The 24,304-nt window shown below is 41.0% G+C and overlaps 2 protein-coding genes across 16 annotated transcripts in view; both read left to right on the top strand.

Annotated features, from left to right (window-relative positions):
* Positions 1–13,981, top strand: NOL11 (nucleolar protein 11). Of its 2 annotated transcripts, XM_056349598.1 has the most exons (18): positions 1–177; positions 2,444–2,557; positions 3,415–3,471; positions 4,078–4,223; positions 4,488–4,545; positions 5,147–5,285; positions 5,683–5,880; positions 6,599–6,675; positions 7,411–7,534; positions 8,213–8,316; positions 8,589–8,666; positions 9,496–9,680; positions 9,933–10,058; positions 10,945–11,166; positions 11,730–11,808; positions 12,870–12,962; positions 13,280–13,387; positions 13,687–13,981. In XM_056349598.1, exons 1-18 carry the CDS (start codon positions 28–30, stop codon positions 13,798–13,800), a joined length of 2,172 nt encoding a protein of 723 aa, XP_056205573.1. In that variant the 5' UTR covers positions 1–27; the 3' UTR covers positions 13,801–13,981. The 2 variants fall into 2 exon arrangements, with proteins under 2 accessions (XP_056205573.1, XP_056205581.1); XM_056349606.1 differs by lacking the exon at positions 8,589–8,666.
* A 4,435-nt stretch (positions 13,982–18,416) lies between these two features.
* BPTF (bromodomain PHD finger transcription factor) overlaps positions 18,417–24,304 on the top strand; it is a 56,668-nt gene continuing 50,780 nt past the window's right edge. For 5 of the 14 annotated variants that reach the window (XM_056326804.1, XM_056326802.1, XM_056326813.1 and 2 more), the window contains exon 1: positions 18,418–19,437. In XM_056326804.1, coding sequence (XP_056182779.1) covers positions 18,798–19,437 — 640 coding nt within the window. In that variant the 5' untranslated portion in view covers positions 18,418–18,797. Of the gene's footprint in view, positions 19,438–24,304 lie in introns of all 14 variants that reach the window. The other 9 variants (XM_056326811.1, XM_056326809.1, XM_056326817.1 and 6 more) reach the window with 3 other exon arrangements.

The raw sequence follows: 24,304 nt of genomic DNA on the forward strand, positions 1-24,304 counted from the left end.
GTCTCGCGAGAGGTGGCGGCGGGCGGCATGGCGGCGCTGTGCGAGAGCTTCACGCTGTGCGGTTTGGGGCCCAGCGGCGGCGTCGGGCTGGGCGGCGGCCTCCTGGCCCTGCAGCCGGGCCCCGACCGCGACCACGTCCTGCTCACCGACCGCGGCAGGACGGCCACGCTCTTCAAGGTAACGGCCCGGCCCCGGCCTGCGGGAGGGGCCCCGGGCAGCGCCTCGGCGGCGGCGGCGCCTCGGGGCCGCGCTGCCCCCGGCGGGCCTGGCCGGAGCGCGGCCGCGGGCCCGGCTGTCAGCGGCTCGGCCCGCCCGCGGGCTGCCGGCCCCGGCGGGAGGCGGGCGGGGGTCCCCGCTCCGGGGAGGAAGCCCGGCCTGGCCGCGCTCCGCTGCGCTGCCCCGCGCTGCCGGGTCTCTCCCCCCAGCCCCCGCCCGTGCAGTGCTCCCCGGGAGGCTGCGGGGCCTGTGGCGGCCCAGCCGGGGGGACCAGCCGCGGTGGCGGCGCTCAGCCCGGCTGTCAGCCGCTGTGGGCCGCCTGCCCGGTGCCTGCGGGATGGAGCAGTTCGGTTAGCGGCGCTTGAACCTGGAAGCATGCTCTGGTGTCTTTGAACGTACGCGTATCTTTCAGTAGACCGGAATAAGAAACTGTAGGAATATTTGGGTTTATATCTTTAAATGGCGTTCACGTTCATGGGGCTAGGGACTGTAGCTTAGCAGATTCATGATACAGCTTCCTTTAGGTTGTTTAGTCCTCCCTGACAAGACCATAAGCGAGGGCATAAATGTGTTGGTAAATATGCCCAGTGTAGCTCTAGACTGAGGAGAGGGGATTGGGTACCCTCAGAGCAGCCAGATGTAACTCATAGAATCATTGAGGTTGGAAAGGACCTTTAAAATCATCGAGTCCAACCATTAACCTAGCACTGCCAAGGCCACCACGGTCCCTAAGCACCACATCTACACCCTTTTTAAACACCTCCAGGGGTGGTGACCCCACCACCTCCCTGGGCAGCCTGCGCCACTGCTTGGCCACTCTTCCAGGGAAGGAATGTGCCCAACATCCAACCTGAACCTCCCTGGCGCAGCTTGGGGCCGTTTCCTCTTGTCCTGTCGCTTGTTACCTGGGAGCAGAGACCAACCCCCCTGCCTACGGCCCCTGTCAGGCAGCTGTGGGGAGTGACAGTGTCCCCCTGAGTCTCCTCCAGGCTAAACCCCGCCAGTTCCCCCAGCTGCTCCCCATCAGCCTTGTGCCCCAGCACCAGCCCGCTGCCCATCTCTGGACATGTTCTAGCCCCTCGGGGTTCCTCTGGCAGTGAGGGGCCCAACACTGAACCCAGGATTTGAGGTGTAGCCTCACCATGGCCAAGTACAGGGGGACAGTCACTGCCCTTGTCCTGCTGGCCACACTGTTTCAGCTACAAGCCAGGATGCTGTTGGCCTTCTTGCCCACCTGGGCACACTGCTGGCCCATGTTCAGCGGACTGTCAACCAGCACCCCAGGTCCTTTCCCACTGGGCAGCTTCCCAGCCGCTCTGCCCCAGCCTGCAGCGCTGCGTGGGGCTGCAGTGACCCATGGGCAGGACCCAGCACTTCTCCTTGTTCAGCCTCATACAACTGGCCTCGGCCCATCAGTCCAGCCTGCCCAGACCCCCCTGCAGAGCCTTCCTGCCCTCCAGCAGATCAACAGTCCTGCCCAACTCGGTGTCATCTGCAAATTGACTGAGGGTGCACTCGATCCCCTCCTCCAGATCGTTGATAAAGGTATTGCACAGAGCTGGCCCCAGCACTGAGCCCCAGGGAACACCACGTGTGACCGGCCACCAGCTGGATGTCACTCCATTTACTACCACTCTTTGGGCTCAGCCATCCAGCCAGCTTTTAACCCAGCTTAGAGTATGCCTGTCCAAGCCACGAGCAGCCAGTTTCTCCAGGAGAATGCTGTGGGAGACTGTGTCAAAGGCTTTACTAAAGTCCAGGTAGACAATCATCTGTAAAGTGAGTTTAGACAGTAAAGTTTATTGCTCTTGGTTTCAATAGTTACACTCAAATAGGAAGAGAAAAAGCGTGGTTCTGTGCCTGGTTGCATTAGTGAGTAAAAGAACTTGCACTAGTCATTAAAAGTAGTATCTTCACTTTGGATAAGCCACGCCTTGTACCTGTGCCTCATGGCATAAGCTCATTGGTTACAGGTCAAAGTTACTTCTTATGTGAAAAGAAAGAATTCGAGTTGATGTGGAGCTCTTTCGTGTTACTCTGGAACTTTTGGTATTAAAGTCAGAAACAGGAATGCTCAAGTGGAAGTTCTGAGTATAGAAGTTTCCATATTTTAATGTTCTTCAGATCAGATGTGGCTACTTTGCAATTCCTTTCTGTCATGAGAAGAATCTCCAAAGTGTACCATGTTAGATTTTAATTATATTTACTTTGTTCTTACTCTTTCTAGGTTTCAGATCAGAAGCCACTAGGTTGTTGGTCCGTTAAACATGGGCAGATTATCACGTGTCCCGTTGTGTGCAACTTTGAAACTCATGAATACATAGCTGTTCATGATGACAAGGTGAGATCCTTTTATCTGTTCTTAAAGGAAAAAAAGGATATACCAAGTCTTTTAAGTGAGTGTAGATAGGGGAGAAATTAGCAGTGCTGCATTTTTGGTTAAATGTAAATGCATGGAGCTCCAGCACTCTTGCAGGTCAGGTCACCTCTGTGCTTCAAGGGGACAGGGATGAGCCGTTCTGCAGCTGCACCATGTGTTCTTTGGTCAGTGATACGGAGATCGTCTGTTCAGTTATGCAGCGGCCTTTGAAAAACTAAAGCATTCCAGTGAAGAGTGCTTCACGCACACATTCTCTAAGAATAAGTTATTTCTCTCGTTGTAGCCTGGTTAACATTTACAACTATGTGATTACTGTACCAAAATGGTTAAAACAGTTCATACTTCCATCCTTGTTTTTCTGCTCATATTTTACAGTTAAACATTCCCTGTCTGTGCACATGCAGTGTTTGCTCAGCACACGATGAACCTTTGGCTTTTTAGTATTGTTGTTGATGAAATATCTTTCCTGACCTTTCATTGTTCTCCTTGATCAGGTCATCTTTATCTTAATCTGTCTCCATCACTTTGATCTACTTTAATTTAGGATTCTGCTGGATCATTTTCTTTAACCTTACTCTTTCCTATCCTTTCTTTCCAATTCAAGATTTCTGAGCTTGGTTTGTATTCCTGTTGTCTCTGCTTCAGCTTCTTCCCATGCAAACTTCCCCTGGGTCAGTTTCCACTCAGGTTACTGTGAATAAATGCTTTCTGTATATTTTCCTCCTGTGTTTCAGTGACATGCAATTGCTGGTATTTTGCATGCTGAGAAGTCTATATATTACTGTTTTACTGTGCTTAAAAAATGTTTCTCTTTAAAGGTTTTAAGAATATGGAAGGACAAAGATATTAACTTGGACAAAGTATTTAAAGCAACAGTAAGTCTCTTACATGTGTTTGCTTTTATGTTAACATTTTGAAACCTGGTGGAGAGAAGAGATACTGATTTTCATAGTACTGGTAATATCACGTTTAGCTGACTGTTGTCTTAACTTGTGTTTCATGATGTTCTGGAGTATTGCAAGGAATCCACTCGGACTGAGAGACTCGATCATCAGAGTATTTCTCTTAAAATGATTGGTATCGCAAGCCCAGTTTCAGAGGACTTTCTTTAAAGCTGGTGAATGATGTTAAAATACAGATTATTTTTGTCTGTTCTGCTGGTGGATGTGTTAAACAACACTTCGTGTTTTGCTGTATAGCAGTTGTTTGAACTCCTTGCCCTCAGTCTTGTTTTTTCTGATGTGTTTCAGAAATGTGATGTTCATTGGGACACTTTTTGTTGGGTAGAGATTTGCATTATTTATAGCATTTCAGCAAATCGGGAACTCCTAGATCTGCTAGATTCTAGATTAGGAATCTTACAGGGTCATCATTCTGTTAGTCATTTATTTAAAGAACTTAAAAAAAAATCGTGGGTAAAAACTTGGCTTTCAAGGTTATGTGCTGAACAACATAGAATATTTTTTTATATATATATATAGCTTTCAGCTGATGTATACAGAATACATTCGCTACCCAATGGAGGACCACTGGTGCTATTCAAAGGAGGTGGTGTTCGAACTTTAGATGTCCTTTTGGAAGCCCCACAACAAGAAATTGAAAACGTTATCTCAGATGAAGTCATCAAGTAAGTGATACAATTTTATCAAGTTTGCTTCTTGCTCAGAGGAATTGATGATGGTGAAATTTGTTCCCTTTTTTGAGGCGATAGGGGACAAATCTGAAGACCAAGGTCTTGGGGTTGGGTGTTTTTTTCCAACACATTGGTTTTAAAGTCTTAGAACTAGTTATACAGGTATCCTAAATTTAAGAGGCTGCTGAAGGCATAGTGATATGATTTTAGGTATAGTCCTCGAATTTAGAAGATGTTCATACAGCTTTCTGGTTTTAGGTGGAGTGAAGCTTTTAATGAAGGTCAACAACCTATCTTAATTTTCGCTACTGAGAAAGTGAGTTGAATACCTCTTTTTTTAAAACTTTCATAGCACCAAATCTAAGTGCTTTTTCTAAAATTCATAACCTGTTTCATTGGATTTTAAGAGCTTTTAGTGAAATCACTATCCTGATTTAATCAATATCCTGATAGAAGAGTTATATTGAAGTTGTGTTGATTTCAGGGCTGAGTAGTCTAGCTCTTGGAACTTCAAAGAACAATTAAGATTAAATACAGTAGACATTGTGTGACTCTTCGTTGTTGTAGAATACTTGCTTATTGTCAGTGACTTATTAATTATTAAAAAATAATTATAATTTTTAAAAATTTATTTAAAATTAATATTAAATTAAAATATTTAATTTATTAAATTAAAAAATAATTATACAGAAATGTCTTTATTCTTGTGCTTCTTTGTGTTAATCCATTTGCATCAAATTAGAATTTTCTTTACGTGCTTGAGTGCACAAACATTTCTGAATTGGATTGTATGTCCTATAGAAAATGTAAATTCCTAATTTTGCATAACATTCAAAGTTAAGCAGTACTAATATCTGAATTTCTGTTATCTCTTCTTCATGTAAATTAAAGGAAAAATTTATTTTCTCTTGTTTTAGGATGGGGATTTTTTTGTCTACGTAAAGAAACTTAAGATGAATAGTCTACATAAATATAAGCTTGAACAACAGGAATTATCTAAGCCACTGAGTTTCACAGCGTATATAAAAAATAAAATCATCACACTTCTGTGTTTGTGTAAGTTATATTTTCTAATGACTTGTAATAATAAAGCAAATAATTGTATGGAAAGAGATAAAATGTTGATATTTATGGATTACTGTTTAATATTTTGAGCTCTTTAATCTTTCTGCAACAGCTAGTGGTAGAAGTAGTAAATAAACCTTCCTACATTTAAATGGCTGCAAAGGCTCACTGTTCCTACATATTATGATTGTACCTTGCAGATCTCGTGCTAGCTATGCATTGTTTTGCTGCTTTGCATCATACTGTGTCATTCAAATATCCTACATTGTTTCTTCTTTCAGCATTCACTGGACTTTGTTCTCTTTGGATGTCCTTTTGCCATATTATATCAGATAGTTTTCCCACAACAACAGATCATAAAAGAGTAATCACCTGGTTTTTTTGGCAGATTCCAATTACTCTGTGTACAAGTTTCTGATACCTCTGCAGCAAAATTCTGAAGAGGAAGAACAGATTTTGTCCAAGTCACTACTGCTGAACCTTTTGGTATCTGGAAGTGTTCTAAAAGGAACTTCTTTCGTTGTTCTTGATAAAGACCACATTGCAGTGTTAGGAAGTCTAGGTGCATCTGGTGACGAATGCAAAGGTAACTTGAAAAATGAGATTAAGATGCCATAAGGTCTAAAATTTCCTTAGGCAAAGTGCTAAGCAGGAAATAGTGCAAACAAAATGTTAGTTGGCTCTTGAAACTAGTACGTAGTTAAGCTGTGCCGTTCAGAGCAGTAGCTGAAAGATAACTTTCACCAGTAAATTGTGTAGTGGGTTGCAGGACCATATGCACTGTCGTGTTTCGGTGTTTGCCTCCATACGGTTTGTGAAAGAGTTGAGTATATGCAGTGAGAGAACTTATGGATGGAGGGGAGTTAAAAGGACTTGGAAACTTGTAAAAGGACCTACGTGGGGAAGCAGCCCTAATGTCCTGTAAGAAATCAGTGTCTAAAGTGAAACAAGCGCTTCAGTCCCAAGCCTAAACTTCTGAAACGTGGGATGAATTCAAATTTAAGCCACTGAACATAGCATTGTATAACAAAATGTTCTTCCTAACTGGAAGCTGCACTGGCTGCTGTCCCTTCTGCTACAAGTACTTGTTTAAAGCTCTTCACTAGAAAACTAAATCACATTGAAATATTTTTCTTAAGATCTAACCAGAATTACTTCATTCCTAATGTTGAGTACATTACTGACAGATATTTTGAAACAGTTATTTCTGTTTCCTTAAGTGTTTGTAACTGAAAGTAGCAAAGGCAAATGTAGCACTGACATTGCTTTTTGGGGTTGTAACTTTTGTATCTTATCTTCCCTAGAGTGCCTAACAATATGGAATACAAAATTTCAGACATTGCAGACTTCAAAGGAGCTGCCCCTAGGCACCAGCGGACAAGTAAGCTCAATCTTTAATTTGTGGTCCTTAAGTTTTGTGCATTTGGCACAATAGCAGTGAAGAGGCTGCTGGGCTGCGGAGTTCTGCTTCTGTCTGGAAGAGCAGTGAATGTCAGTTTCAGAAACAATATTGGCTAGTTTGTAAGCTATTTTTGTTAGAATATTTGGTGGGAGAATGGTGGCTTATGGCAGTTTCTTTGATAATTCAGTACCTTCTCATTTCTGATCGCATTGATTATTCGGGGAGAATGCGATAGCTAATTAAACAGAAAACCCACTCAGTATCTATTCTATTCAAACAGTTTGCAATTGATGGCCTAAATGATCCCTGCATGCCCCTAAATAGCATTTCAAGTTTTTCAGGTATCAATTATGATAAGTAAAGTGACACCGAAGTAATAAATGTACTAGTGAAATAGAATAGGTGACTGGTTTTGTCTTAAAATTGTACAAGAGGGAATTTAAAATTATCAGGTGAGCTTAATGTTTTGGAGCAGCCACTGTACTTTAAGACATTCCTGGAAAATTCTCAACAGAATGCTTCTTATTTCTGTATTTAAAATCAACAGTTAATGAAGGTCTGCTAATAAGTGGTAAACCTACCAAAAATAATTTAAAATAATCTGATCGCTGACTTTTATTTGAATTTTTTACTTAAGGAGTTAAACATCAGCTTGTGCAAGAACACGCTTCTCTGCTCATCTCCTTATTAACAATATGTTTTAATATTTTCTAGTTGTGGTGTTATGAGGAAAAATTTTTTTTTACTCATGGGAAAGTACTAACAGTAATTATGTACAAGTGTGAAACGTCATCCTTGGCAGCTGCTGTGGGAAAGCTCAAGGACAGTCAAACCCCTGGTAAGAATTTTTATAATTACAGTGAAAAGATCTCGTAAAGGGAAAACTTCTGAAATTGTACGAAAATTATTTTTATACAGTCCTATAAAATCAATTTAATCTGAACAGCTTGAAGTAACCTAACACATACTCTGTTCCTAGCTGTTAAAGGTACTGTTGCTCAGAGAACACCGAAGTGCACAGATGTCTGAATTTGTTGTGGCTTCACTCAGTCTGGGTTGTCATTCAAATACCAGAATTACTGAAAATATTACAATGCCAGCTATGAGTACTGAAAACATAATGAAGTGCTGTCTCCCATAAATTATTTTATTTCAAAGAGTTTGTGATTAGATAGGGCAATGTCAAACCTTAGTTAGTTTAAAATTATACTGGCATAGTGTCTTTAATCTAGCGTTGCACTAGGAAAATGTTGTTGCAAGTAATGTTCACAATAAATTGTGTAATAACTTCTCTTCCTCCCAGAGGCTAAATGGAAAAAAAGTATGCAAAAGGGGTGATAAAATTACCTGCTGCTGAGGTAGAACTGGAAACTGTCTTCGTATAAAATGAATCGGATTATACTTCAGTAAATACCTATTCTTATGATTCTTCTGCTAAGAAGTTGGTGTAATAGTCATACTTTAGTAAATGAACTTTAAGTGTGACCTTCATATAGTTTCTTTCTTGTGTCCACAGATGTCTCTTCGTTTGTAAACTGGAATACCCTTGGAGATGAAGAGCTGGCGGTTTCTGTTCACTCACAGCAGTCTGTAGCCCTAAAATCAGAGTCCAGAATGACTGTAAGTTAGCCTTAGGAGCATGAGGGTTTTGTTTTGTCTCTTTCCCATGCTGCTACTTCTACTTTCTTAGGTATTGCAGCAGAAGGAAATTTCACTTTGTGTTTGTTACTCATTGTTTCTAACACTGCTTCTGGAGTTGGACTACCCAGTTACTAATTGTAATTTGTGCAGCAAGTTGACACATGAAGTTCCTAGTTATCTTGATTAACATCCTTAAATACGTACCATCTTTTTGGAGCTGAATAATAACTTTTTGTTTTTCTTTGTAATAGTTAAGATCAAAAAGGAATACTGTTGCTAAAGTACAGCCAGATACCTTATCAGTTGGGCAGCTCTTACTAAATCTAAAAGTAAGTAAACCAAATATCCTTAAGTAGTGTTTTAGATGCTCTCAGAATATTTTAGTTGTCTCTTAAGCTATTATCTTTTTCCATGTCCTCTTGCACATATCAGGTTGACAAAGCTGCCTTGAACAGGTGAGTTGGAGGGTATTATTACTACTATTGTTACTATGCAAGAATAGTGTTTGGGCATGACGAAATCAAAGTTTTTTCATAGGAATGGGTTTGGGAATGGTACAATACAGGGCTAATAACAGCTGAGTTCTGAAAACTTGCACAAATTTGGTCATTTTTAATGACAATCTTTCTTACAATAAGTAAAGTTGGAGGATATTTCACTGAACTCTGCTTTTTTAAGCTTTTTTTAGATTCTTAGGTATGGCTTTAATTTTGTTGAAGACATTTTTGGATCTAGAAAAGTCAGAATGCTAGGAATTCCACTGCAAATATAGCAATAAGCTCTTTAGTTCCTTTCTAAAACTTGCTGCCAGTGTTGTGGTACTTTAAGTAGCATCCCTTCCTGTGTGAACATTCCTATAGTTTTACCGTGGCTAGACACCTTGGTAATGTTACTGCAGTAACAGGCGGATAATCTATGAGCCGTTATTGAAAGATACTGTTTATGTGAGTTCTGAGTGAGTAATTACCCTCATTTGGCGCGCTCATCCTTCAGAGAGATTACCAAAGCACAGAGGGGTGAGGGTATTTTTGTAAATTTTTTTAGCTGAAATTAAAAAAATCAGTCTGTTTTTCTCCTTGGTCCAATTAGTAAGAATTCTTAGTAAGAATCAGATTTATGCTTTGTACTTCTGAGTTGCACAGTATTTGTCATTTTCAGGATGCTTCCACGACCGTATTGGAAGATGAGTTGAGACAATTGATGTCAAAAGCACAGATGCCAGATTTCCAAGCCGCCATCGGATGTGTAATAACTGCCCTTATAAACAGATGTAAAACAGATCCAAAGTACTATCCTCAAAATTTCCTGCTACAGATAGTCCAAACCCGAGACTTGTCTTACAGGTGATAATTCTGCATTTTTTTTAATTGTAGGGAATAGTCTTTAAAAATAAAAAGTAGAAAATTAGTTCTTTTTATAAGGCAGTCTTGAATTATCGGAATTTACTATCAAAGGTGCTTATGCTTATTTTCTGAGGAAGGTGACACTTCCCAGATGGATTTTTGTGTAAACAAGATCAGTACTGATGCATTAGTTGTCCATGTTGTTTGCAGTGGGTGTGATCTATGCAGCTTATTCTTTCCATATTCTTACAGTTTGTGTCCAGATTTAATGGCTGTTGCTTTGGAGAAAAAAGATGTTTATCTCTTACAAAACTGCTTACAACGATTTCCAGATATTCCTGAAGAAATTACTTATGCTTGCTTGAAAGTATTTTTAAGGTAAACTGGCATTACTTCTCTCTTTTTTTTTTTTTTTTTTCTTCACTAAACCAAGCCCCTTAATAAAAAGCTGTTTCGCAAAGAACGGCTTTATTTATGTAGATGAGCAATTAATACTGTGCATTGAATTGTTAATTTTGAGTACAGTGTATGTTGCAGTCTTGCAAACTGACAAAGTGTTTACGAGATGTCTGTTGCATATGTTAATTCTAAGAACTATATAAATGGTAATTAAATGAACATGCCTTTAGTAGCACTGCTGGCTTGAGTGGCATTCGCATCCATATGTTGTTAACCTGTCTATTTACTGAGCAACAGACTTAATTTGGACCTTACCTGGGTTAAGAAGCCCACAAAAAAAGATTGATTCTTTTAAGTTCATGACAAAAATGGCTTCCATATCCCCAAAAGAATGAAGTTTTAGGTAGGCACTGTAACCAAAAGAAAAGACTGTTGTAACTGTTCCTCTAGGCTTCCAGAGCAAAAAGGATTATTATTTTTTTTTAAGAAAACATCAGATCTTGTAATTTCACACCTTAAAACTGCCAAATACTTTATTAATAAGTATTAGGAAAATCGTAACTGTCTTAGGAGTTGAAGCAGTCCCACTACAGGTAGAATAACAGTTTTGAAGGGGGCATAACCTGTAAGTCAGCCCATGACAGTTAACTAACATTGTTGGAATAAAAAAGGAGTACATGTAGTGTTCAAGGTTAATAATTACAAAATATTAACGGTTCTTTCATCACCTTTATTCATTCTGCAAGACTGTATTTTAGTACATATTTTTCCTTCTATAGTAAGCTTCAAAGAGTTCGTAGTATGTACTACTGTTGATGTTGAAGCTAATAATTGAAAGTATTAAATGTGATGTTTTCTCCTACAGCCTTAGTGAAGCCTATCTTCAAAGAATAGATGTGAATCTAGAATCTGTAATCTGTTACATTGATACTGAATTCAACAGTAAAGATGTTAAGACTGAAATTGTAGAAAATGGTTTCAATGCAGAACTGGAACAAGATATCTGGGATACTAAAATCACAAAGAAGAGGCATCTGACAACTGATGGTGAACTCTGCCCAGTTGGACCACAGAAGGCAGCATTATTGTATCCTCTGTATGTTTTAATGAAGGAAGTCTGTGCGTTATATGTGATGTGAATGTTTGTATTTAATATTACTAAAAGACATATTTTCCATTATTGTGGAAATTTCTGAGAAGTTCTGGTAAAAGAAGTTCCTATTCAGTAGAAAAATTGTTTAGAATATATATATTCTAATAGAATTCTATTCTAATAGAATAGAAACAATCAACTTTTAGAAAGCATCTACACAAATTTAAACATTTATGTATTTTTAAAATATTTTATTATTATTTTTTGCAAAAGTGTAAAAAAACTTTATTCAATAGAAAATAGCATCAATTATTTTGATGTTTGCCTCTTGAAACAAATTAACCTATTACATACTTGCAGTAAACAGAACTGTTCAAGCTAACTGTATTGTGATGTTTCAGTTGCTGTATGTATTTCACAACAGAAATAAGGAGATTCAAAAGCTGAAATAGACCTCTCTCAAAGAACTTAGAGAAATATTTTAATTAGAATTCACTTCGGTTTGTAGAATATGGTATTTTTTCCTGTAATTTTATTTCCTTAATAGTACTGCACAGAAATGCTGTTCTCCTTTCAGCTTACAGTGAAACATTTCTTTTGCCTCATCTGAAAAACCTTCCAGCTCAGCAAGCTGTTGTAAGTAGGTTAAAATCAAAAAGCTCTAAAACCCCTATTACTTTGAGAGGAGGGAGAGGGAAGAGTGTTTCAATTGTATATCAGAAACTTGTCATTCATACTGCAGTCTGAATCACAAACTAATGGATGAAAATGAAATTAAGATGCCTAGTAAGATGTAATGCTAGTGACTATTTTTCTACACTAATATTTTACTAATTTTTGTAGTCCTTTGTTATTTTAGAAATTGTAAAAAAGAAATGCTCTTTATGGCACGGTCTGCTTGGAAATGTTTGTATTTTGTTAGCAAGTTAAGGTTTGTTACCTTCTTGATTTGGATGCTTTTTGAGGAAGGTGCAAGACATGCTAATGTAGTCAGTTCCATCAGAAATAGAAGTTTAGAAAGTATGAGAAACAAATTGTACACTATGTAAAATGCCAGATGCAATGCAAAGCAAGCTCAAGTATTCAATCTCAGATCCTCTTAGTTCAAAAAACAAAAACAAACCCTCCCCTGACCCTCAGAACCTGAAACATAACTTCAAGAACTGCATGTACCACAGTACCTGAGAACATATGTGGTTTTCCAGTTAATCAGAAAGCCCACACATGAGAACAAAGCTCATTTTAGCACCCATCTCCTTGAATTCTTTTTTTGGAGCAAGAAAACTTTGACTTGTGTTTAGCACAAAATGATGTTGACCTGATTCCGACAGTTAGCAATCTATTGTTGGCTGATGAAAGTGAAACTGGGACTAAAATCGTTAATGCTAGTACACTTTTTAGCAAAGTTCCTAGAGAAGTCTGTGTCTGAATTAAATTTCACTGACACGGTGACTGGAACAAAGATTACCCTGAATGTAACTTTACATTGAATATTGCTGAGAATTTTCAAATGTCTAGCTGTGGATGGTGTAAGAGAACCATAAAACCTATTTTTAATGCATAGTATACCATCATCTATGTTGCTTTAAAAAACAAATAAATAAAATAGTGTGAGTATTATTACTGTGTGCAGGATAAAACTCCTCAGTCTGTTAAATGCTTGTGCTTTAAAAATGTTCTGACTCTTCTACTTTTAGCTCTTCCTCAGGTATTTATACTACCTGTATGTGAAATGTAGTGAAAAAATTAATACCACTCTTCCCGGAGTACGCTCTCCAAATATAAATCAGGTGAGAAACTAGTTGTAAGAGTTTAAGAGTTGTCCTTCCTTTGGTTCCTGTGGTGTGTAATTGAGTGAGTAGTTGTGAATATCTAAAATCAAATGAGATCTACATTCATTCTGCAGAGTATTGTCTATTAATATAACCTGTATGGTCAGGTGTAACAGTGCTTTTTACCATCAGAAAATAAATATGTTGCCTTAAAATATGAAACCATGCATTTTGCATTAGAGTGCAATTCATGTTTCAGAGTTCAGCTTTTAAAGCAAAATCTGCATCGATTGTATGTCATGAAGTGTAAGTGTTTTTTTCTTGTTTGTCCTCAGATCATGGATTGGATGTGCCTATTACTCGATGCTCACTTCACAGTTATGGTGATGCTACCAGAAGCAAAAGAGTTGCTTTCAAACCTGCATAAGTTTGTAAGAGCCCAAGTAAGTTGCGTCTTCTGAAATAATTATTTCATTTAGTATGGATTTAGAATATGGGTGTTAAGAAGTGGGGGCAGGGGCAGGCAACAGCAAATTATATGGTGAATCAAATAATGTCTGTTCTCCGCATGCTCCTTCCTGAACATGAAATGGCAGTTGCCTCTCTTTTCTCATTTTGATTTCAAAAGCTGTTATGTTTGTTTGGTTTAAGTATCAGAAACTGTGCAGAACCACAGTATATTGATGTAAAATAAATTTTAATTCTTTTCATACTTATGTAAGTATTTGTGTTTTCTTTTTAGGTACGGTTCTATTCTGAACTCAACAAGATTGAAGGAAGTTTGCGAGAATTACAAAGACTTAACCACCAGAAAGACTCACAGACATATTCTATTGAAGTGCTGGAACTTATTTGAATTTGAAATGAATTATTAACAAATTTATTTTTTATTGATTCCTTTTATGATGAGGATGTTTTAGCACTCCATATTGGGGATGTGAAAAGTTGTTTTCTACAGAAGGAGCACGGTTACTCTGTAGCTACACAGGAGTTGTAAGTTTGAAACTTGTGTATTAAAAGCTCTCTTTTTGACTGGATGAGAAGCTGGATACTTGCTTATATTTTCATGTGTAATTTTGATATGTAATCATAAGAACATCCTAAAATACCACATGATTCTTGGCAAAGAATTAGTAGGCTATTTGCAGGGCTTCAACGGGTGTTTCATCAAATGAGTGGACATTTTTATTCTACTTAATAGTTGAAGTCTCTGATAAGATTATTCAAAGTTCTCTTATTTCCACTCAGGTTGTAAACTATAGATGAACTCGTTTGAGTTTGCTGCTTTTATTTTTCTATTTTTAAGTTGTTTTTACTTTGTTCAAAGAGATCTTTGACATTTACAGATTTAAATGGGGAAGGGAGCTTAAGTGTAGGTATCACAGTGCTTTCTCTCTTTCCTCTGTGTCATGGTATCACAACTTGTGTACCCTACCCCTTCATGCTTTTCTTTCCAGTCCAACCAGGTCCTCTTATGCCACTTTTTAAAAAAAATAGAAGGGAAGGGGTTTTGTGGTAGTGTCAGCCGTTAAAGTCTTGAGTTACAATAATCCAAAGCTGGTTTGATGTATCTTATATATCTGTTAAAACACCTGCATCCAGAGGCTGCCTACAGCTAAGGAGAAGAGTTACAGGGAGCAGGAACTAGATAGACTCCTCCTTCAAATGAAGCAGCAAAGTACAGTTATTTAGTAATAACTGCATTATTAAATTACAATTTTTACAGTCTATCTCAGAGGTTGCCATCAGCTGAAGATGACTGTGTTCTCAAGCAGAGAGGCTGCTCCTCTAGAGCATGCGTTCCTGCACAGACTTGCAGAATGGAGTTAGTGGATTTCAGCTTAAGTAGCTGTACTTCGGGACTTCTGCTTTAGAAATTTCTGAAGCTTTCTGATGTTGAAAGGTTACATCCAAGGTAGTTTCTGCTTTTTAAATACTCATCTGTTGAAATCTTGCCTATGTACATTTGAAGCTTTGAGGGAAGGGGAGAGGAGCATAAAAACATTCAGGTAAGGTTTAATGCTATGGACTTTGGAGTGAGTTTTGACATGTCTTTAAGCCGACTATGCAACGACTACGCCAGCACAGCTCAGAGCAGGAATGGTGTCTTGCCTGTTAGATTATGGAGCAAAGAACTAACCTAGCTGAAAATAACTTCTCTTTCTGGATAGTGATTTTTCTCTGATACTGCTGACTTAAGCATGTGTCACTGGGCACAGAGGAGACACCCAGTTTGATTTGGAGCGGAATGTTGGAAATCATTGTTTGAATAAATGGCTCCTTAACCTTTTTCAGGTTAAACTTGCCTCAGAATGAACAGCAGCATTTTCTTCCTTTCTCTGCCTAGAGCTAGAACATGAGATTATTACAGTTTAAGTGCTAGGTGCATAACTTACTGGACTTTGGCTGTGTAGCTGCACACAGTTAAAAGTCTTAAGGCTCTTTGGAAGTTGACAAAGAGTGAACACCTGAAGTTAACCTCATCTATACTGCTAGAATTCTGGCATTTCAAAGTGTATCAGAGCTTTAGATTTGTTTTGACTGTCTCTATTAAAAATAGCGATGAACTAAAGTTTTACGAAAGCAACACTTGTTGAAGATACTACAGGTATAAGCATCTATTGAATTGTACTTTGATTAGGTGTTTGCTTACAACGGACTTGTTACAAGCTACTTGTGGGTCTGAACATTCATGTAAATGAAAGCTCATCTGGGATAGGGGAAAATGGGACAGATAAGCATAATACTGGATTTCTTGAAGTCTAGTATAAAACGGTTGGGGACAAATCGTCAGAGATTATTGATAGAATTAACATCAATACATGTTCAGAATAGCAAATAAGATGTTCTTATTTTTACTAATAATGTGATTGAATATTAATATAATTCAGCATATGACTATATTGATATACTTTGGTTTTCATCATACTAAATAAAATGGTAATTGGTATTATACTGAATTACACCAGCAAAAGTCACGTGAAGTGTGACTTTGTTTAGTCTACAGCTAAGCTCTAGTCTAACATTGCTCAGCAACACCTTGGTGTCTTATAAATGTACATGTAACTGATTCTAGAGCTGAATACTTTAAATTCAGTGCCTAATAAATGTTATGAAATAGTTTGGAGGGAAGGACTGGGCAAAAGCAGCTCAATCATTTAAGCAAGAGCATATGCTCACTTGTTATGAATGCCATCCAGCTGTAGGTTCTTAAGTTCTTTCCCTTACCCTTGGAGCAAGGAACCCATCCAGACAACAGCTTGGAACAACTAGGCTATTCATCTTCTCCAAAGTGCCTTTTGAAAGGAGTCTTTCTCTCCATCTGTCTTGAATATGGAGGCAGTGTAGGGCCTCCTACCAAAAATTCCTCTTCCTGCTGTATTCAATTCACTTATAAATATGTTCATTTAACTATACTAGCAGATTCAGAATAGAAACTTCCAAGTTCCTAATGGACAAATGTTTTGTTCTTGCAAGTGGACGAGGGTAGGTAGGTAAGTAGGTTAAGGGGTTGTGGTTGATTTCTCTGTACTGAGCTAAGCTGTGTGTTGGAAAGGACTAATTTGTAGTCCTGACTCTGAAAGTTAACATACCTCTCTATGCATCCATTTCTCCACCTGTAAAATTGAAATTCTTTGTCCTATTCAGCAAGCACTTTCATATCAACAACTCTATAAGAGATGAGATTAAGAGACATGGTAGTCTGGTTCACAGTATTCAAAAGCAAGTGATACTTAGCATCTTTGGTCTACTACAGGTACACAAAATCCACAGTATTTTAGAGATGCTATGCTCTCACAATGCCACAGGCTTTGTGAGTATTAGTGCAGTAGATACACTAGAAACCGTTGCTTGATTCTCAAATCACAAAAGGAGATAGTGAAATAATCTCTGTCCAACATGTATCTGTGCATTCGTGTATTTAAAGAGTTACCACAATCCTATGCAACCTTCTAAGAGGTTGCAAAAATCAGTCTGCCATAAGCAGTCTAAAGGTAACTTTGAAAGGTTCCTACTCGAGTATAAAGGTGTTAATGGGCTTAGGGAATGTTGGCTACTGCTGTTGCTATGTGTGTATCGTGCTGTGTCTAGAACAGGGCTCTGAGCCTGTGCAGCTGCAACACTGAATATAAAAGAGTGCAACTGAATATAAAAGAGATGCAGATGAAAAGCTGGATGTAAGAGTGCAAATTGGGCTAAACCCTGCTGCATGGTGCCATTGTGACATTGTTGCGTGCTTGACACTGCAGCAGGTTTGTGGGTTTAATGAGGTGTCTGCCTGAGCAACAAGTTAATGAACAAAAGACACTTCAAAAATTACTATGGGAGAATGCAAATTAAATTATACATTGGACATAGAGCTGGCATGCTTATGGTATGACCAGGATTGGGTTTTACATCACACAGAACCAAGGGACTGAGAGAAAATGACAATGTGAACACATTTATTTGTTAAAGGTAAGACTTCAGACTCTCTGGGATCCCCAATGTGTGTCAATTTACCCATGAAAAGGCTGGCTGGAAGAAATGCAAGATGTTTTCATGCCTCAGGCTGGCTTTCAATTTGTACAGCTTTTGCTCAGGAAACCCATACCCTGAATTCAAGTGGTGGCATTAGAAACCCAGCAGTGCAATTGGTTTATGTAGATTTTTAGCCCTTTGGGGGCTCTGGCAAATGGGAAAACCAGAGGGAGTACGAAAGAGATGAAGCCTATCTCATTTTCCTGGTGCTGAGTGAAGTGCAGACACAGCAGTTCAGAGAAAGTAGATGGACGAAAATGCAAATGGTGGGGCCCTGTGTGATCTCCTCAGTCTTACTTTGCTTTGTGCCCTCCTCGCGCTGGGTAAGGCTGAGCTGTAAGAAGGTTTTAATTTCTATATCATGGGTGAAGAGTGGAAGCGGGGCAAGAGCTGAAGATGGCAGCGGGCACGGGGGCTGCGGGGCGCCGGGGGCGGGCGGCCGCCGCCTCAGCGCGGTGAAGGAGAGCAGGCTGAGGGGCGAGCGGTGCCGCAGGTTTTGGCGGGCGCCGCGGCGGCGGGAAGAGCCCCGTGGGGAGCCCCTGCCCGCGGCGGAGGGGACGGCGGGGCCCGGCGCCTCCCTGCGCTCGCGGCTGCCCCCGCAGGGGTGCGCGGCCGCCCGGAGCCGTGGGGCTTGGAGCCGAGGGGTGGTAGCCCGGGGGGGCTCCCCTTAGGGCGCGGGTCGAGCTCGGGGAGAGAGGACCGCTGACGGGCGGCGCCGCTCAGGTGTGGGGAGAGGGGGAGGCCGCGGGGGTGCGGCGGCGGGGCAGCTTCAGCCGGCGGCGGGGCAGCGCGGCGGGGCGCCCCGGGAGCGCCCAGGGCTGAGGGGACCCTCGTGGTGGCCGGCGGTGGCGAGGCAGCGCCTCGTGGCAGGTGGCGGTGAGCTGGGGCGAGGGGGGCACGCCGGGGGACGCGGCGGCGGGGCGGGCAGGGGCAGGGGGCGCGGCGGAGGCAGCCGGGGGGCCGCGGGGCCGCCCCAGCGCGCCGGCTCCAACATGGCTGTAGCGGCCGGCGGCGGCGGCGCCCCCTGGCGGCGGCTGGGAGGCGCGGCCGGTCACGTGAGGCGCTCGGGGCCTGCTGCCGCCGCCGCTTCCCCCAGTCAGAGCGGAGCGAGCCGAGGCAGAGACGAAGAAACAAGATGGCGGCCGGTGGCGATCCGGAGCGGGACGCCGGCAATTCGGATTGAGCCCTCGGCCCTCACAGCTCGGCGGCCCCCCTCCCCGGCCCGGATCCCTCGCAGGGGGGGGAGCTTCCCCGTAGCCGCCTGTCCGGACTCCGAGCGCCCTCCCGAGCCTTCCTTCCCCCTCCCTTCCCCCCCTCGGCCAGCGCCCAGAGATGCGGGGCCGGCGAGGCAGGCCGCCCAAGCAGCAGCAGCCGGCGGCGGCCACCGCTCAGGCGAGCTCCCCGGCTCCGCCCGCCCCGGCGGGCCCCATCGGGGGGCTGAGGTCCCGACAGCGGGGCAGCAGCCGCGGCAGGTGGGCGACCTCGGCCCAGGCGGAGACGGCGGGGCCCAAGCAGAAGGGAACCGGGGCTGCCCAGGCCTCTTCCCCCGCCACCGCCTCCCCCAGGGGGGGCAGCAAGAGGAAGGGAGGCAGCGGCAGCAGCAGCACCCCTGGTGGGGGAGGCAGCAGCGGTAAGGGTAGGGGCAGGGCTGGGGCTGGAGGAGCAGGGGGAGGAGGCGGAGGAGGCAGCTGCAACAGCCAAGGCAGGGCTGCCTCGTCCAGGAGGAGCATCAGCAAAGTGGTGTACGATGATCATGAGAGTGAAGAGGAGGAGGAGAGCATGGTGTCCGAGGAGGAAGAGGAGGGAGACCCCGAGGATAACCAGGACTCCGACGAGGAAGAGGAGGAGGAGATAATGGAGGAGGAGGACGACGACGACTCTGACTACCCTGAAGAGATGGAGGATGAAGACGATGCCAGTTATTGCACTGAGAGCAGCTTCAGGAGCCACAGCACCTACAGCAGCACCCCAGGTAGAGAGTCAGTGGGATGAACTAAAACAAGTCGAGGGCACCCCACATGCTCCCTCTAGGTTTGCAAATACAGTCCGCACGCATTCTTTCTCCCGTGCGTGTACGGAAGGGATGCCTGCAAGCACTCACAGGGAGAGAGGGGTATGCAGATTAACGGCTGGCAACCCCACGGATGCGGGGAACATTAGGAGATGCTTACAAACACATGCACCGAGAAGAGGGAGGGAGGGAGGGCAGTACTTGCTGAAACAAGGGGATGCTTTGCAAAATATGCATGGAGATTCTAGTGACTGCAGAAATGCATGATAGACCAGAACGTGTTGCAAACAATGTCAAAAGTGCATGGAGCATCCACTTAATATTTAAAAACAAGGGAAACGAGATGCATGCCTTGCAAAGAGGTTCTTTCAAATATATACAGGAAAGGATGGCTTGTGCTTGCAAATATAACTTGATGTTAAAAGGAAGGGAAGCACATGCAACTTGAAGTGGCCTGAAAAAAAAAAAACCCCAACAAAACCAGAAACACTGAAAATTTTCAGGTTCTTGAAATCAGAGGTATAACTGGATCCAGCATTTACTAGCTTTAAGACAAAACTAGCTTTCCAAGGAGGGAAATGAGGTGCATTGTTCAAAATGGAGATTGCATTGTTATAGTTTGGGGAAAAGTGCACAGGGCCTCATTGCAAGGGTGTAAACCTAGTTTTAGTTAAACACAAAGATTAAAAGGTGGAGGTTGAGTCAGAAGTCTCGCTTTTAAATACTGCATTTATCTTAAGATACGGCAACCTTTAAAACTCATGTTGGGGTTAAAACTCGTTAAACATCATTGTGATTTTTTTTAACCTCTAGTGGCAAATTGGGGCTCAAATTTTTAAGGCCTGCACATCTATTTGTCCTTAATTAGTTCATTAACCATGTGGGTTTCAAGCTTCAAAAATTCTTTTATCTAAATTTAAACACTTCGGATTTATTTGAATTCATTCTAGCATGGAGTTCAAGCTTAGGATTATTTCTTTTTTTAAAGTCTCTGAACCGGGAGAATAGTTAAACTTAGAGATAACCTAGGAGTGTTTCTGAATTGGGCCGCAGGATAACAGATACTACAGTTGTCCAAGTATTTGGCCAATTTGGAAGGGGGGGAAGGAACAGGTTGTTGGTGTAAATGCGCTGCATCTTAATTGAAAGGAATGTAGTTTTGAGTGGTTAGCTGAGGATTTTTTTAAAGGGGGAAGTACTGACGACTAAATGTGTCATTTGTTTTAGTGAGTTAGTGGTATCAACTCCTTATGTGGCTTCATAATAGTCCAAAAACCAAATAGTCCAAAACTCTTAATGTCTAATAAGCATAATTTAAAAAAATCTGTATCTATATACTTAGGAAGCTAAATCAATCAAAATAAGTACATACATTCAAAAAATAATTTAATTTAAAGATAATTTTTAAGGTGTTAACTTACCTGTTGCAGGGATATCCTGCAATCAGATTGAAATTTGTTAATATTTATTACTTCAAAGAGTGAGGTCTGGCTTCACAGAAGAATAAAAACCTCGAAGTACTCTCTTGACTTTTAGTTTTCTGCTTAGTCGTGGTAACTTGTATTACTTTTTGGGGGGGTGCTTTTGTCAAGGAAAGAGTATTTTTATGATTTTAATTGGTTAGGTCGTGAACATATTTTTTTATGTGAGCATCCAGGTTTAAAATGAGTTCTACAGAGTATGGGTGTATTCACTTTTTGAAATGTGCCTAAGTGTTTTGGCAAATAACAAGATACCTCTGTGTGCATTGTTGTGCAAGCATAGACAGGCTTTATGTGGTATTTAGGTGTATCAGAAACCATTTTGATAATTTATGTGTTTATTTCTTGCTCGGTCAGGGTAACTTCAGTTAAATTTTTTAAGATAAGTTTAAGTATAAGCATTTTCATCCTTAAGTGCTTTTCTTTTTTAATACACTGTTTGATAGTTAAAAACATCTGAGTTCTTATTTTGGCAATTTACTGACAGTTCTCATTCGTTCAGTATTTGCCTAAAGGTCTCCCTCCCTCTTTCCCTCTCTCCCAGACACGCTGTTGCCCTTTTGGCAAGAAAGTACAAACTCTTCATTCTATCAGTCTGTGTCTTCTTTCTGCTGAACAAGTATCTACGTTGCAAGCACTGCTACGCAGTGGTGGCACTAATTGAAATCTTAGTTTTATCATAAATCCAGGAAGAGATACTTGACATTAAAACAGCATTAATAGACAAGGAAAGGATTCACATAACTTCAGTATCTCTTTATGTGGCAGTGGCCAGTGCAGACAAGAGTGTTAACAGGGCAAGCGTACAGTGGTAAGTCTTCAAAATTCCTTCATGGGCTCCAGTGCTCCTTGACTCAGGTGGATTGTGAGCCAGAATTGGTCTTTAGCTATGTTTAGATACGGGGCTTTTTCTTTCATTTATTTGTCCTCAAACCAGACAGATTGTAATACACAGTGACAGAGCTCCTGTGGTTAACTGGAGGGCTTGAAGGAGTGTCTCCTCTGTTGTTTTAAACTGGCCCTGAGTGCTCCTTAGGTTTTTTTCTACTAGAAGAGGTGATGAACGGTATTCTTTGCTTATCTTCCCTCAATCACGTGCAACCTCAATTACTACCATTATCAGGATGTGTCTTAGGGGCTGAAGAGCGTATTTTTGGAGAGCAGGGTATTGAAAAATTGCAATCGCAATCAAACTCTCCTACCAACCAAGATTTTACACATAAATCACATCCCAGTTAAATGGGTGACAGACTTTTATGGTTTGGTTCAAACTTACATTGAACAATGAATTAAAAGATCACAGTGCAATGTCTCTAGTAGGAGTACTTTTTTTATTAATTCAGGTATTCAAAGAAGCAAAATCTTAGGAGTGCTAAAATGCCTTTTATATAGTGCTTAATAATGATACAGTAAAAGCTTATTGCTTTATTATGCTTATTATTATTTTATTATTATGCAGATGATACTTATCATTGCCTCTTCTTCTGCTGGGCAGGCTTGGTAGACGGATTTTGTGTGTCTGTCCCTTCTCTCTTATCCCGTTGTGTCCCCAGAAGGTAGATGTACTTTTAGGATAGGTATCCTGTGTATTGTGTATTACTAAAAATTTTTCACTGTTACAATTGCATTATAGATATCAGGTACTTCTCATATGTTGCAGAATTTTAAAAGAAAGACTTAATCAAGATGCCTAGAAGTCCATCATTTTTGTTTCTTGAATTTTCTGTGTCAAAACTGAGAACTAGCTTTTGGAAGAGCTGTACATCCAGATTTTGACTGCAAGTTATCAGTCTGTCTAACAAGCAAATGCACAACAGTGGAGTTACGAGCCAAAAAAGTTGTCTTAAATCCATCTAAAAATTTTATTTTTGCTAGTCTGAGCGTTTACAGTGATTGACCATCATTTCTGTTAACCAGTTACTTCACCAGTGTGCTTTTATCTTCAGAGTGAAAGAATTGAACTGGAAATTACTGTAGTAATTTTATATCTTAACATGTTTTCATGCTCTTGAAGAATTAAGTGGAGACATTGAGGTAAGACAGTAATGCAGCCTCTTTTGTCTGTCCTGTGAGAAGATTTACCAGCCTCCCCAAACATCTTACCTGGGGTGCCCTGTTCACTGAATTAAAACTGGCATGCTCTTATTTTACTATTTAGTAATCTGAACTTTGATTTGTACACTAAAGGAACTATCATCATGCCAGTCATGAGAAATGTAGAAGACCAGTCCTAGCAAAGAAATTGTGTAGAATGCCAAACGAGTCAATCTGTGGCTGATTCTGTGGTATTGACATGCAAATTTGCAGTTTATCTGAAGAGAGCATTTGTCTCTTCAGTCATCTTTCTAAGAAGCTCTGTGCAGCAAATACCATAATCAATGTGTGTATGTTGTAAAAGGTAGAATAATTTTATGTACTGCAGATGAGTTTATTGTGCAAACTTTTTTGTAGGTTTGCAGGAAAATTCCATAGCTGACCATTGTATTGCATAGAACTGCTGTAAGGTGAATAAATGTGGATTTTAGTAGATTGGGGCCAGGTCTCAGGGCTTGCTAACTTCCGAATTTAGTTACAGCTTATCCGGAGTGTTTCCCAACAAAGAAATTGTCAGAATGTTATGAAAATCGTTATTAGTGCTACCTTTTTTTTTTTTTTTCTTGCCTGGGTTCTAGGCATGAAAGGGTTGTGCTGATGAGTATTTCTCAGAATAACAATGTGGGTCCTACCTGCTACTTGTCTTGCAATAGTTATCCAAACGTTAAAATGATGGCTTAGAATATAGGGGATTTGTATTCCTGGCTCCTACCGAGAGTGTACTGATGGCCATGAAGTTGAGAAGTTAAACTTCTTGATGTAAAGTCAGTAGATAACCCTAGGCAGATTTGGAAGTGTACTACTGACGCATGTACAAACTGGAAAAAAAAAAAAACAAAAACCCAAAACAAAAAACATCCAAAAGTTCTAAAGTTTTGAAACAGTTCTTAAAGAACAAATACCTAGTTTTGTACAGTACAAGGCAGTAGTCAAACTTAGGAGCACATGTTGAGAATTTCTGCAATATGAGTGCTCTCAGGAAGGTGCTCTCAGGATCAACTCTAGTAAACTGCTATTGTTTCATTTGTATTTCAACTTCCAGAGCTTTTATGGTGCTTGGAATGTCTCATTTTCAAAGTCGGTTTAGATTTCAAGTTTAATCTGGTTTGTGGGTTTTGGGTTTTTCCTTTTTCCAGGCAAAATAAGTAAATTTGTGTTAGGTACGAATATTGCAGAGCAATATTCAAACTGGAGCTGCACTTAGAAGTAGTTACAAATGCATCTTATTCTTTCAGAGGATTTTTCTGGAAGAG

Source organism: Falco biarmicus, chromosome 1 (assembly GCF_023638135.1).
Source record: "Falco biarmicus isolate bFalBia1 chromosome 1, bFalBia1.pri, whole genome shotgun sequence".
In the NCBI taxonomy this organism is placed as follows: Eukaryota; Metazoa; Chordata; class Aves; order Falconiformes; family Falconidae; genus Falco; species Falco biarmicus.

Bases quoted from the DNA above. Each gene is read 5' to 3' on its own strand.
- NOL11 (XM_056349598.1), top strand. From the start codon at position 28: ATGGCGGCGCTGTGCGAGAGCTTCACGCTGTGCGGTTTGGGGCCCAGC. The intron at 4,224-4,487 runs GTAAGTGATACA...TTCTGGTTTTAG, and splicing joins ATCTCAGATGAAGTCATCAA to GTGGAGTGAAGCTTTTAATG. The intron at 12,963-13,279 runs GTGAGAAACTAG...GTTTGTCCTCAG, and splicing joins GCTCTCCAAATATAAATCAG to ATCATGGATTGGATGTGCCT.